Source organism: Larus michahellis, chromosome 1, assembly GCF_964199755.1.
Source record: "Larus michahellis chromosome 1, bLarMic1.1, whole genome shotgun sequence".
NCBI lineage: Eukaryota > Metazoa > Chordata > Aves > Charadriiformes > Laridae > Larus > Larus michahellis.
Genome location: NC_133896.1, coordinates 34,187,100 through 34,201,262, shown reverse-complemented (window position 1 = coordinate 34,201,262; position 14,163 = coordinate 34,187,100). Strand labels below are relative to the sequence as shown.

General features: G+C 34.2%; 1 protein-coding gene across 2 annotated transcripts in view; it reads right to left on the bottom strand.

Annotated features, from left to right (window-relative positions):
* ARID2 (AT-rich interaction domain 2) overlaps nucleotides 1-14,163 on the bottom strand; it is a 105,309-nt gene that overhangs the window by 31,109 nt on the left and 60,037 nt on the right. The window contains exons 4-8 of one of the 2 annotated variants that reach the window (XM_074567950.1): nucleotides 13,750-13,883; nucleotides 12,669-12,887; nucleotides 9,812-9,879; nucleotides 1,350-1,416; nucleotides 1,015-1,265 (exon numbers count right to left, since the gene is read on the bottom strand). In XM_074567950.1, coding sequence (XP_074424051.1) covers nucleotides 1,015-1,265; nucleotides 1,350-1,416; nucleotides 9,812-9,879; nucleotides 12,669-12,887; nucleotides 13,750-13,883 — 739 coding nt within the window. Of the gene's footprint in view, nucleotides 1-1,014; nucleotides 1,266-1,349; nucleotides 1,417-9,811; nucleotides 9,880-12,668; nucleotides 12,888-13,749; nucleotides 13,884-14,163 lie in introns of those variants that run through there. The other variant, XM_074568022.1, reaches the window with a different exon arrangement.

The window sequence follows — 14,163 nt, the reverse complement described above, 5'->3', positions numbered from 1 at the left end:
TCACAAAAACAGAACCCTGTGAGCTTTTTATTGTAGCTAGTATTTTGAGCCCCCTCCTCCTTTTTTGCTCTGAAGTAGCAGTCTAATTTACATTTTCCAGTGCTCAGAATAAGGAAAATAACTTTATTCCCAGGCAGGCAACAGTATACACAAATATACTTTAATATCCAACAAAGAACAGAACTTGAGTAACGACAAACATTCCTTCCCAACCCTATCACAATCGCTCATCCTGTTTCTATCCACTTCTGCTTCTCAATCAGAGCTCTCAGACACTATAATATCTAACATTATTTCTTATTCAAGAAAAGCTGGATACACGGTAAATGAAAATACCACCTTTTTTCAATGTTCAGCAATGGACCAATACTTCACATCTCATTCTTTGATACTACCCATTTTACATAAATTATCTGTTGTATTTTAAAATATAAGGCATATCTGAACATATCTGCCTATAAAATCTGTAAAATTTATCTGCACAATGATATGACATACTGAAGCAGTGCATTTTGTTACGTTCAAACCTCTTTGAAAAGAAAAGGATGCCTCACATGATTCAGACAGTATACCCAGTGGCACGAGACCAGCTTACTGGTGACCACTAAACACAGCATAAAACCCTCTACCACCCCCTTCCTCAAACATACGATAAGTTACGACTAAAGGTTATAATTGTAAAGTGAAGAAGCTAGCGTGCATTCTGCAGAATTTAACTGGATTCCTTTCTTCTCTCTGGAAAACTAAACTGAAAGTTACGTACTATGAGTATCTTGTACCTCCCTGTACAATCAGTCTTCTCCATGTGAATCTATTTTAGCAAAGTGACACATACAATCTGCATTTTCGTTTTGGCTCTGAATTCTTGTTTTCAAATTACTATTTACAAATTCAGAGAATAATTTATTTCCTGCTTCATCCAATGATCAAGGAAAAATGTGATTCATTTAATTAACACTTAAGTAATGCTTTTATCAAATTATATCGTAATTGTTCTGTTTTAAAGCGCATTACCTCTGCTGCAATATTTCCCAGCGTGTCAAGCCCCAACTGCCGTAGAGAAATAAAGTGACTATGAGCAGAGAGTAGCAGGAACCGAAGACAAGTACGATTAGCTGCCAAAAGTTTAACATTTCCCTCTTCAAAAGAAAGGTTACGTAAAATCACTGCGATCTGAAGTACCCGCTGCCCTTCAATATCATTAATGCCCAATTTGCGAGGTGGATGAAATAAGGATTCCCAAATCCATTCTTCCGATGGAATATCTACAAAGTAAATAAATAAATTTTAGTCCTTCCTTCACTGTATTTACCAACATATATGTATTAAGATTAGTCAAGATGTCTCACCTTGAGATTTGCTTCTGTCAGAAATTAGGTCACGGACTTCAATATCCTCAACAATATCCTTCCAAAACTGAAGAAAGAATTAAAACCACATTTAATTTCTAGGGGATTATATTTCTTTAAATACTAATTACTTTTATTTCTATTACGTAAAAATGGAAAAATATGAAAAGCACTGTTCTTTAGAAACTTTGTAGTACCTTGGTTCATCTAATAGTAACCACGTTTTTCACTCATGGGATGATATGCAAGATGTTCAGTACTCTAGATTAAGAAACTCTTCTTTCAAGCACCAGAAGTACACATTCATGATCAACCAACACTACCACAGTAGTACTTTGCTGAAGCACATACTGAAACTATATGGATGGTTTTCCACAAACAATTAGAAATTCCACAATTATAAGTGGAAAAAAAAGTACATTTCATCCTCCTCCACCTCCCACAAACAGTGAACTCCTAAAGCAGAAGATGATGACTCCTGCTAGGAGTACAACTGTCAGATTTCTATCTGGAGAGACATTTTAAAGCTTCTGCTATGTTTTCCACATCATCATAAATCAATGAAAAGAGAGAAGCAACAACCACTGTCACCAAACACCTTTATAATTATAAGCAAAACAGAATGCTTCAGCAGACTGGAATTCAAATTACTTCACAAATATATGGCCTGATCTGTAAATGGTTGTTATGTCACTAGTCCTGTTGAAATTCAAGAATTAATCAAGGGATTAAGGTTCGCAAACTAAGAAAGAAAAAAACCTCATTGTGATGTATATTAATATAAAAATATATAATGATATATATGTTCTAATGTGTGTATTATAACAAAAATATAAACATTCATTTCACTAATAAAAATTTATACATTCCTTTCACTCACTGATGAAATACAGCTCCCGTTTTGGGTTATGATCACAGAATAAAACCACAAATAATTCTGGATAAAAAAGGAAGGATGGGAAGTACGACCAGCTGAACAGCAGGAGAAATTTTGCTATGCAAATGTAATTACTAAATTACAGTGTTCATACCAAGCTTGACACTATTATTTTCCTGAAAAATAGAATACTACAGATTTTCTAAATTGGAAGGAAAATAATTTTATTTTCCACTGCAATGCTGCTAAATGACATCCAAGTGCTGTTTAGTAAAGAGGATTGCTTGCATAGAAAGGATTATTACCTCATTTTAGCAAAGACAAGAACCGCCAGATAAGAGTCTAACTTCTTACCGTTTGCGACAAACAGATTTTTCTAATTAATACTGAGGCTATCATCAAGAGCCACAGAAGACAAAGGCACGTAGGTAAAATCTGCAGAATGTCCTTCATTTTGAGCTGCCTTTACTTTTAGAGAAGGAGAGTATTTAAGGAAGAGGCTTCAGTCATTAGTTTAAAAAGTACACAGAAATATACTGTCTAGAAATTTACCAGACAGACCACACTTTCCTTTAGGATGTTTCCCTTTGGAAAAGCAATGAACACAGTAAGCCTTCTCATTTCACTGCTACTTAAAAGAAAAACCACAGACGCTTTTAAAGATTAGTTGTGTAATCAGATAAGTATTTTTAAAAAAAGTTAATATCGAACAGAGATACTTAAATCCTTCAAACTGAATCTCTCTGGAAGAGGCCAAAGTCAATCACAATACAGTGTTAAAACTGCTGTCACACATTAAATGTTAAAACAGCAACATCACATTTTGCTAGCTGAATCCTCCAATAATCCACTTTTCGTCACTTAAGTGTATAGTCCAAAATGAAACATTTAAAAACCTCTGGCAATATAAAGTCATAAAGGAGTAAATTTTTCTATCTGGAAGGCAAATCATCCTGAATTCATTCTCAAAGGGATGGAAAATGAGGATTTAAGTTTTTTGCAGATGAAGACAGTGCTAAAGATAAAGCCTCAAAGTACTATGGCTAAAGATGAAGACAGGAATATCTTGCTGGAAAACTGTACATCTCACCTAAAACTCACAGAATAAACAGATCCACGCTTAGTTGCTTGAACAACTGAGAAAGTCTCCCCTCCTAAAGAAGCAGTCTGTGAAAAAAATGCTAGTTGTCAGCTCAGATGAGATTATCTTTTTCAGAAAAGAACAGAACATGGCTCCTTTCTGTAAGTTAAAATGAGATACACACCAAGGCCCCAGATAAGGTTTACTTACACATAGCTGCTATTCTTCAAATTGTTTCATTATACAGTCATGCTGTGAGCATAAGATGCTAACCATTCCAACCAGAGAATTTTTGCCTCAGGATTACCTAGAGCATATGCACACGCCCTGTTACCTACGTGAAGCACACCAGAATAATGTGCATCCCCCACAGCCTCAGTTCCTCCGAGTCCTAGAGATCTGGAAAGGCTCTTAAAGCTCTAAGGAAGCGAATCTGCAGGATAGGACATGAATATGCAGACAATAAAACTTCAAAAAGAACAATCAATTAAGAAAAATACTTTTTTTTTTTTTCCTCTAGAGTGTTTATTTCTACATACAGAAGCACTGTGGGTAATAACGTCCACCAAAGCCACTGCTTTACCTGCAGAAGTGTCCCAGAGGCTTTTGTTTGCTCAAAACTCTAGGTTTGCATTCCCAAAGTCAGCATCCATCATTGGTGTTTCGGCAACTGCAAAATGCCAACTGCAGCAGTAAACCAGGCTTCCTGTGAGCACTTTGCAGATTTTAAGATCTCAAACAGATGCTCCAGAGTCATCACCAAAGAACTCAGAAATATTACAAAAAAACCCTCAGAAATACTATCCTACATCCTCCATTCAACAAGCCAGTAACTTAAAACAGCTTATCAGTAAGTAATGTGTTCAGAAATCCAAGCAGCTAAGACGCAAACTATTGTGTATGGCATTTTAATATGTATGTGGCATTTAATGTATCTTTTTTAGAGATGGGCTGCTAATGATATAGAGGAGTCAGGATTTCCCAGGACTCTAGCTGTTGACAAGAATGTTGCAACAACAAATGTTGAGTTGTAAACCTGGTCAGTGTATATCACTATACTGAACTCCAAAACACCTGAAAGCTTTACCACAGATATAGCTGAGGTGAGTTCCTAGCCAAGGAAAAAGACAGCTATCTCTAATTATTTAGAAGGTAGAACAACTTTCCGTTTGATTCCAACAAGCTATCTTCTAGCATGCACCATTACCAGTCGACTGTCTCCTCCAGAAAAGTCACTGTTCAGAGAATGACAAACAGCTTGAAGCAACACTCTTGTGCACTGCATGTACAGTCAGTAAGGAATTAAAAAACTGCAGTCAGCCTAGCCTATGACAATCAAAGTCTCAATCAAATTATCAGGCATAAAATCTACTTGTCCAAACATCTTATAAAAGGTTGGGTTTTTTTAGAGATGCTATGACAAATAGATTTCAGCTGACCTCCATACAACCAATAATGCAGAGTCAATAGTGAATATGAATTCTGTATCTTTCACTCAGAGGACTTCAAGAAACCCAAAGCGAATTCCAGGACACTTAAGACCTCTTCAGAAAGAAAGAAAGAATGACAGAAAGTCCTTGATAAGACTTTTAGGAAGATAAATTGTACTTTCCATTCCTTAACTTGAATGATGAAGCTTGTTAATTACAAAACCCCTTACAACACAGTAGGGAAAAAACACCAATAAAAAAAATAATTGCACCTTGTTCTGAAAGTTATCCTCTGTGATTCTGATGAAATACAGATGTTTCCATACCTCAGACAAATCTTCACACTGGAATCACGTGTCCTGCCAGTAAACGATCAAAAAACCCACCCAGTTCTTCTTGCAAAGCACTACCATTACCTACAGTGATCTCCATCTTGTACTTCTGAATAAAGGCGTTCAGATGTCTTAAGCTCAGAATGAATCTGCAGCCTCTATTCCTTTTCTTTACAAGGAAACAGTTGGCCTGAATTGCCTTCTTTTTTGCATTTAAGCAGAGCAGTTTGATTGCTCTCAGTCCACTCAACATTTGTTTCCTGCCCAAGCAGGAAAGATCCCTGAAAAGGATGGGGGTGGGCAGAGAACGACGAGGTGAAAAATAGACTTAAATAACCTACATACAACATTCGTTATCTGTTACAAGAGGACAAGGTGAAACACAACAAAATTTTTGTTTGCCCAAAGGAAAGACAAAAGTGGAAAAACACAATTTAAGTCAAGCTTCCCGGGTGTTCCTTTGAAAAACATACATTGCAGAGGCAAGGAAAAAAAAAATCAATTTAGCATCACAAGCAGTTGTTTATTCCCTACTATAAACTATGGATAGCTACAATCTGATACTACATATCAACAGAAATAAACAAGAAAGGATGAGAAAGTGAAGCTCTTTATCAATAGATATTCATATATATATATATATTTTTTTTTTTACATCATGATAACACAATGTAATAAAAATATAAAGCTAAAACTTGGAAGCAAACAAACAATGCTTGACTACACGACATCCAGATGCTAAGAGATAATGGACAAAGGTAAAGAGCAAGAAAGCCAAGTTCCTTTGGAAAAAGATGCACAGAGATATACAGAATTCACTGGAAATCAGATGAACCAAATTACTGTGCATAAAAACAATTGACATTTGAGCCCAGAGATCATATAATGTAGCAATGATCATGACTTCTTATTGCCCAAGAAAAATATGACAGCAACTGGAGTCAAGTCAGCTTGACAGACCACTGTGAGAGACAAGAAAGGCAACATTTGAAAAAATATTTCAGGCATTTAAATGTATAAGGATCTCACTCTACACGCTATCTGAGAAAGATTCAAAGAATAAATGCAAGTAAAGAAAATTATCATAAAACTTATAAAAACAAGAAAGAGTTGGACAACAAAAGAACAACTCCATCTGATGAGAAAACATCTGAGCAGGATGTCATCAGAGCTTGGGGATGGGGACAACAAAACGAGACACAAGATGACAGGCCAACTGCCAGTTATTCCAATCCTTAACTAAGGACATGCAGTCATTCCAACTAACTACAGATTTAAGCTTATTGACAGCACCAGGAAAAATCAAGAGAGGAGAAAGCAACAAATTAACATAGCTATAAGGGATAACAGCAGGTTCAACTAAAATGATATTAAAATTCCGACAATTAATGGAACAGACCCCGTGACTAGTGAAGACATTTGATTCAGTTTAGAGGGAAGCACTGTAGAAAGTAAGAAAAGATGTAGCGCTGCAGATAACAGAGATTATGAATTTTCCAAACTTTTTTTTATAATGCAGTGAGGATTGGAAGGGGAGGGAAGGGGAAGGTACTTGATTCCCTTCAACTGGAACAGTAGTGATGCTGGAGGACACAACTAATAGGGAAGCTCCTTTGCTTAGAAATATGACATTACCGAACTAGTAGACTGCTCTGAAAAAGATGATAATACTGCATATGTAAAGTAGAATGATTTTAAGTTAAAATCACAGAATAGTAGAATATAAAAATTGAAGTATTGGTGCTGAAACAATTGACAAATTCTTTATGACAAATTAATACAGAACTCAAGAGCTGACTGAATACCAACCAACCAACAGTTATTGCAGAGATATTTAATGGTGGGAGAAATACTAATGGTGATGCTGTACCATTCCTGATGTGCAAAGACACAGTACAATGAAGAGAAAAATAATGAAGAAAAACATACGGCCATCTTTCTTTACTGAAAACTAATTTAAAAATACTAATATGACTAAGAGACTTAAAAGTAAATCAAGCTTATTTTTAACAAACATTAAAAACTTCCACAAAACATTTTAGTGTAAGTACATAATTCTATAATTACCCCCAATACCTGTATAAAGACACTGAAATACAGAAATTAAAACACCTCTATAAAATCCAAAGTTCCAAGTCTACGTTCATATATTTCAATAAGCAGGAGGAAGAGCTTGGAAACAAGTTAATAAGAGTAGCTATATCGATAAAATGTCAAATATTCTGAACATATCTCGTATATCCTTTGTATTTGTTTCACTGCATTTGAAAAGCTATTTTCAGGCAACAAAGACCAGGAGTTATTTTTTTTTTATTTTTTAATAGAACTGACATACCAACACTTAAACTGATATTCAATTGCCAAGAATCCATGTTTATCATTTCTCTGTGAATCCTGTATTTAACCCTGAGAATCATTTTCAGAAGGGCTTCAAGACTTCTAATATTTCTCAGCAATCCCCATCCCCCAACCCCAAAACTCCAACACATGAAAAATCCACTATGGTCTGAGGGTAACGTTTACAAACTCAACAAAACTTCTATCCATCCAATTCCTATTAACTTAGAATTCATGTGTTTAAGAAATTGCTTTCCCCGCCCTACTTTCTATGGCTCTCTAACATTCATGTGTTCATGCCATCACTATACTTTAACTTATAATTCTTAATTTTTCCTCTCACACTTAAAAAATCTTTTACATTTTCAACTTTACACAAATTTCTAATCTGCTGCCATTATAGTAGAGAAACAGACTGGAACAATAACCTTACAAAAAACCAAGACACAAACAACTGGCAGCAAAATAAAAAAACCCAAACAAATAAAGAAGAATTTTTTAAAAGATCATGTGAACAGTGAAAGGAGGGAGACACATTCAACAGCCATTCTATTAATCTTAAAGATGTAAAAGCAAGTTTTAAAAAAAACCGAACAGATACACAATCTCTTCCATGCCAATCAAATATTTCTCTCTTATGTCACGAAGCTCCCATAATGCTTCCCCGATTTCTGTTTTGACACAGCCCCAGCTGCAATACAAAATAAATTACTTCCAGTAGTAGGGTCAAACAAATGCTTGAAGTAAGATGTTCTGAAGAATCTGGATTCTTGGCATTAGAGATATTTTTAGATCTGGTGCTAGTTTCTGACATGCTTTCAGTAGCATTTCGCTACCAAGTGGTACTATACATGTTGTAATGTTTAAAAATAGATCTTGGAGAGCATCCAAGTTTCTTATTAGTAAACCGTATTGCAGTTACAGCGGTTCTACTTAACACTTTGTTAAAAACATTTATCAGAACCATCTGTCCTTATCTATCACAATTACTTAAGTTTATATAATTAATGGACATATAATAAATTAGAATTCTGTGTAATTTTAAATGTTTACAGATCTAGACGTGGCACTTGCTGCTGCTCTGGATCAGCAACAGTCTGTGACAGTTTAGGGTGAAGTCAACACAGAAGTGCTACGTGCTTTTAAAAAAAAAAAAAAAAAGAAACCAAACCAAAATACAACCTACAGTACTTCTGGACATATTTTTCAATAGAAAAAGGAAACAAAGATTACGAGCATTGTTGGTTTTTTTTTTTTTTTTTTTTTTTTTTTTTTTTTTACACACTTACCTTCAGCACATTTGAACCACATTTTCAAGTTCGTATACTAGCAAATATGAGAGTTTACCTTTTTTGTTCTTAACTTCACCTACGAAATTCTGGTTAGGGAATCTATTCACTGATATTTCAGCAATACTTATCATTTAACTAACACTACTATGGTCCAACTTGTCCCAAAATTGAGTTACATAAAAATAAACCAAAAGACACACAGAAAAAGCTCCTAACAAATATTTCTCTATAACACTGACAAGACATTTCAGTATATGAGACAATTAAGGAATTGAGCATAAACCTGGCTATGAGTTCACAAGGATCTCAGCAGCTTATCTCTTCACGTTTTTACTTAATAGAAAGCATAAGTCACGAAAATATATTTTAATCTAGATTTCTTCTATTTTAGCCACATAAATAATAATCTGAAATTCAATTTAAAGAAATTGTGTATCATAGCAAATATGCTGAAATGTCAAATCTCTTTCAGCCATAATAAATTTCATGCTCTCATTTACCTCAAAATGCTCACCTAGAGTATAGAGGAAGCATTTATAGGAAGAAACTTAGTTATATTTTTACCTCATTTCATTACTTGTACAGTAGATCATGCCCTCTAGTGGAAAGATAAAAAAGCCTTGTGCAAAAATAGTTTGAATGAAGCAAACCTGCAACACTGCTTACTTATTTAAATTTGTCCTGTGCTTCTTATGTTATGGACTTAATTTTCATAATCCAGAATGTTCCTTAAATCATGATGGCAGTCTTAAAAAAAAAAAACAAAAAACAAAAAAACACACAAAACCAAACCAAACCAAAAAAATCTAAAAACAAAAACTCCAGCATTGTTTTCGCTTGCTAAGTATGTTGGCCAGTTTTCCTTTTCGTCATATATATTAGCTTTCTTATGAAAAGAAACATGCCTACACTTATTTTTTCCTGATATAGTTCTTCCTCCTTACCCAAACATTTTATGACGACTGATTCAGTATCCTGTTATATTCAAATCAAAGGAATAAAGTTGAGAGTAATTTAAAAGACAGATGCTAGTATATCTTATAATTTTCTATCTTTTTAAAGGATTTGATACCCACTATATGCAGCTTAAAATTTTAATAATTTTTAAATTACCTTAACAAAATCTCTATCAGTTTTCTCCTTCCATTCTTCTCCAAATACAGCAGAAAATGATCCTAAAGCTTTAAGCATAAAAAGCAGAATTTAGTAAAATAAATAAAAAAAAAAAATCAACATTTTTTGGTTTGATTTTTACTAATCCATAAACTAAATAAAGATTCAACAACACTACAGACTCTTCCAGGATTACCTTTTCGTTAAAAAAAAAAAAAAACAAACCTGCACTAAATTGCACAAACCAACTGAAATTTCTATCGCTGTTGTAAAACTGCAGTGGCAGTTAATTAGTCTAAGTTGAGAATAAGTAGTCCATAAAGAATGGACTAGTTTGTGAACCATTTAAAAAACACATGTGAAACTTTTCCATAGCTCTTTTCCAGGAGACAAGATGACTGCTCAGTTTTCTACCTCACATCAACAACTGTTGTGCACATGTGCACAGCAAAAGCTGTAAACACTACTTTAGTAATTAAACAAATTCCCACTAATGTTTTCTAAAAAACATAATAGTAGCAGTGAGATTTTTGACAGCACTCAATTGAAAGTCAATATTTAACCAGGAAGCGTAATGGATGTTCTTGCATGTTTGGTGGAGCCACTACCACAAATTGTCTAATCATTACTCCTTGAAAGCAGCTTGAAAGCACTCTGTCTATCTGACTCAATACAAAAATAAACTAATGACACATTTAAGTTACTCTTAAAACATTTTGGTTCATAATGTTTTATTGTTTTGAGCAAAATGCTATAGATCTCAATGCCAAGACCACATCAGCTCTCAACTCACAGAATCCAAACCTAGGCTTACACCGCACTCCAAACTGAAGATACTGTGTACCCCCAAAACCCCCGGGGCTGCCGTTTCACATGCAATATAATTGTCATCTCAAACTTTACAGGGGGAAAGAAAAAGCTGAAGACATATTTTTCTTGTTACCTAGAAACAGTGCATTATAAATACTAATAATGATAAAACCTTAATTACAGGCAAGCCAAACCTAACCCCCACATTAAATAAAGATAATCAGCTATCATTTGCACCTGAATTTATCATGACAGTATTTTCATTCTATGTGAATTTTCTAATTACAGATTTCATTTAATCACAAAACCTGACAGATTTACCTTCATTATTTATAATAAAAAAGCACGTAAGCATTTCAAATCAAAGTGTCATGCTTCAAAAATAAGTAAACACACCCCTCCTTTCTTTCCCCGATTCGTCCCAATTAGTCCTCCTTATGCTGCCAGTGCACTCCCTGGATCTATCCGGAAGATACAATCAGGCAAGATAAAAATGAAGTTTTCCCCAGGAAATGAAAAAAGTAAGCCCCATTACATGCTCATTGTTCCTCTCAGCTTCACCTCAAATATTTTTCAATATAAGAAATACTAATACAGACCATTTATGGAACAAGCCTGTGCTCAAAGTCCAAAGTAAGAACTTGAGAAAACATTGTCTACCTTTGCAACATCCAAAAAAAAAAAAAAAAAAAAATCATTAAATAGCAATGTAAAACTTGATTAAATTATTTATAAATTCCTAAGTCCGCAGAAGTTCCATCAAAAGAACAGGGGAGTGATAGCAAACTCAAAAATCTAGAGAGCACGCATTCTGGAATCACTAACATGCAGGGCTAAGTTTCACTTCAGCTTCCTTTCAAATATTTTTTATTTGAAAGTTCGTGTTACTGGGCTAGATGCAAACACTAAATGACCGAGACCTAACCATATCTGAAGGGTACAAGTACAAACCAAAAGCGTTGAGAGAGAAGCTGGAGAACACTAATCCAATACTGGGGAGAGGAGGGGAAGCTACAAATCGTTATGTAAAAATGCTAATGATTTAAAAAAAAGAAAATCCCAAACCACCAAACAGTATACAATGTCTAACACTGATTCTTCCCCAGAATTTTAAACAGAATCTCTGACATACCATGCCATGTCTGTGCTTACGTATGCAAAGTAGTTTTATACTCAAACAGATATGATCATCTGTACTAGCAGACTTAAATATACTTAGCTGAAAAAGCTCATTTGAGCAATTTCTTATGGTGATAATTTCTGGAATTCAGTATTAAAAAAAAAAAATAATCAGTACATAAAACCAGTAAATACTTTCTCCTCACCACCACGAGACAGGAGCTATGCTGTTATGATTTTAGGATGGTTTGGGTTAATTTATTCTTTTTCCCCTCTCCTTGACAGAAAGACAAACAAGCAATTAACAAAGAACAACCTGGCATGGAGGTCACACTGAACAAGTCAGAAAACTTTATTTCACATATTAAAAGTATTTTGATGGAACAGACTCTCTTTTAAAATTTATATGCTAACGCGTATTAGTAATTCTGAAATTCAGATTAAGATCTTAATCCCTTCAGTTTTGTATTCTGAATTTCACTACAGCTGAATGTGTAGTGAAGTATGAAGATAAAAATCTTAGTGGGTCATTTTTTAGAGACTGCCCTTTGATTTTTAAATTTGTGACTGCTACTAGAAAAGAATTATGAAAAGTCAGCATGGTCTTATGAATTCAGAAGAAAGCAGTAATACGCTACAAGCAGATGGAAATCCAATGCTCTAAATTTGAGAATCTTGAACAATTAAATTCTAGCACTGAAACACTAATTTTAACATGTCACTAAATTGTTAAATACCACTGTTTTGAATTAATTATCTTAAAAAGTATTTGTAATGTCTGATAAAAACTGTAACTATGGACAAGGTAAAAAGGAAAACTAAATCTATTACAGTGCAATAAATTACAAACATTTTAATTATCAAGGGTTGTGAAAGATGCTACAACTGGTATTGACTTTCTGATGCAAAAACATGGTTATATACTTACTGTCATCGAACACCCCAGCATTCGCAAGCAGTAAAGTGATGATTTTAGGGTCCTTTTCAAGCTGCATGACATGCTTGCTTTCATTTGAAAGAAGAGTACATACATTAATTGCAAAGTCCACTTCATTTGGGAGTCCAGATAACAGTGAAAGCACCAATTTATTATAGTCATTTGGTGAGTTAAAGTCCATAGACAGCCCGTAACTTTGACGAAGGTAATCTAAAGAAAAAAAAACAAAACCAAAAACGTTTTCACAGCTAAATTAATTAATATTCAGACGATACATTAAGAAATATTCTTATGAATGGTAAGTATTTTTTAGATAAGTTTATTAATAAAGTATTGTGGGTTTTAAGAAGTTTTTACAGTATTCAATTTATTTTTTTTCCATTAGTCTGGCCAAAATGCTGAACACATTCTGCTTAGCTGCGTACCTTTCTAGTTAGGTATTAATTCCTTCATTGTCTCCAGAATGAAATCCTGGAGTATGTTCTCCCAAAAGAAATGCTTTGAAAACGCAAACTTTAATTAAAGCAGAATAAAATTGTAATACAATTTGGAGTCACTTTCTACACAATGAATTACACACCCCTTCCACAGAGTCCACCAGTTTCTGATTTGTTTATTGGTTCAAGATCGATACTTCTGTCTCTAAATTACAATGGTGTTGATTCTGGCTCCTCACGCATGTCCTTTACTCCTCAGATTTTAAAGCTTAATCAATTGTATGCTCAATTTAGGTATTTGGCTCTGTAGAGAAATGACTGATGTGACAGCAACACAATCTGCAAATTTTCAAGGTACATTTTTTTGAGACAAGTGACTATTTAGCCCTGCTTATTAGAAAGAGAAACATTTGTAAAGAAGAGAAATAGGTTATGAATTTTCATATTTATTTTGTTTTGGTTCACAGTTGCAAGTTTTTTCAGTCTATTAAATTAATAATTTGAGTGACCCACAGATTTGATGATTTTAATAATATTGTCAATTTATCTACACACTATTTCTGTAGCCTGTCCAAATATATATTTTATACATATATGTATATGGGGGAAAAAATAAGTTTTCCTCAAAAATTTACCTGACACACTGTGTTGCTGGTAGTTATAGGAAGTTGGAATTGCACCAATAGGAAGTTGTGGCTTTGGATTGCCTGGTTGTACCTCATCATCCTCCTCCCCAAAATGATGGACTTTTTCATACTTTTCTAGATAACTGGAACAAAAAAAAAAAAAAAAGCAAAGATTTTGAATATATATAGTACAACTAAATCCTTCATCCCCCCAAGAGCTGAACTGCCAAAGGAAACAAACTGTACAAACATGGAGATTTACTGGAAACTACGGTCGAAGTGGTATAAAACTGAAAACGTGAGTCAGACTGACAACAGGTGATACAAAAAAAATGCAGATGTGTGGAATTATGGATTTAGATATTAAATTTCTTCACATTTCTCAACAACAATTCCTAGCTAAATTGCAACTCACTGAGCCCT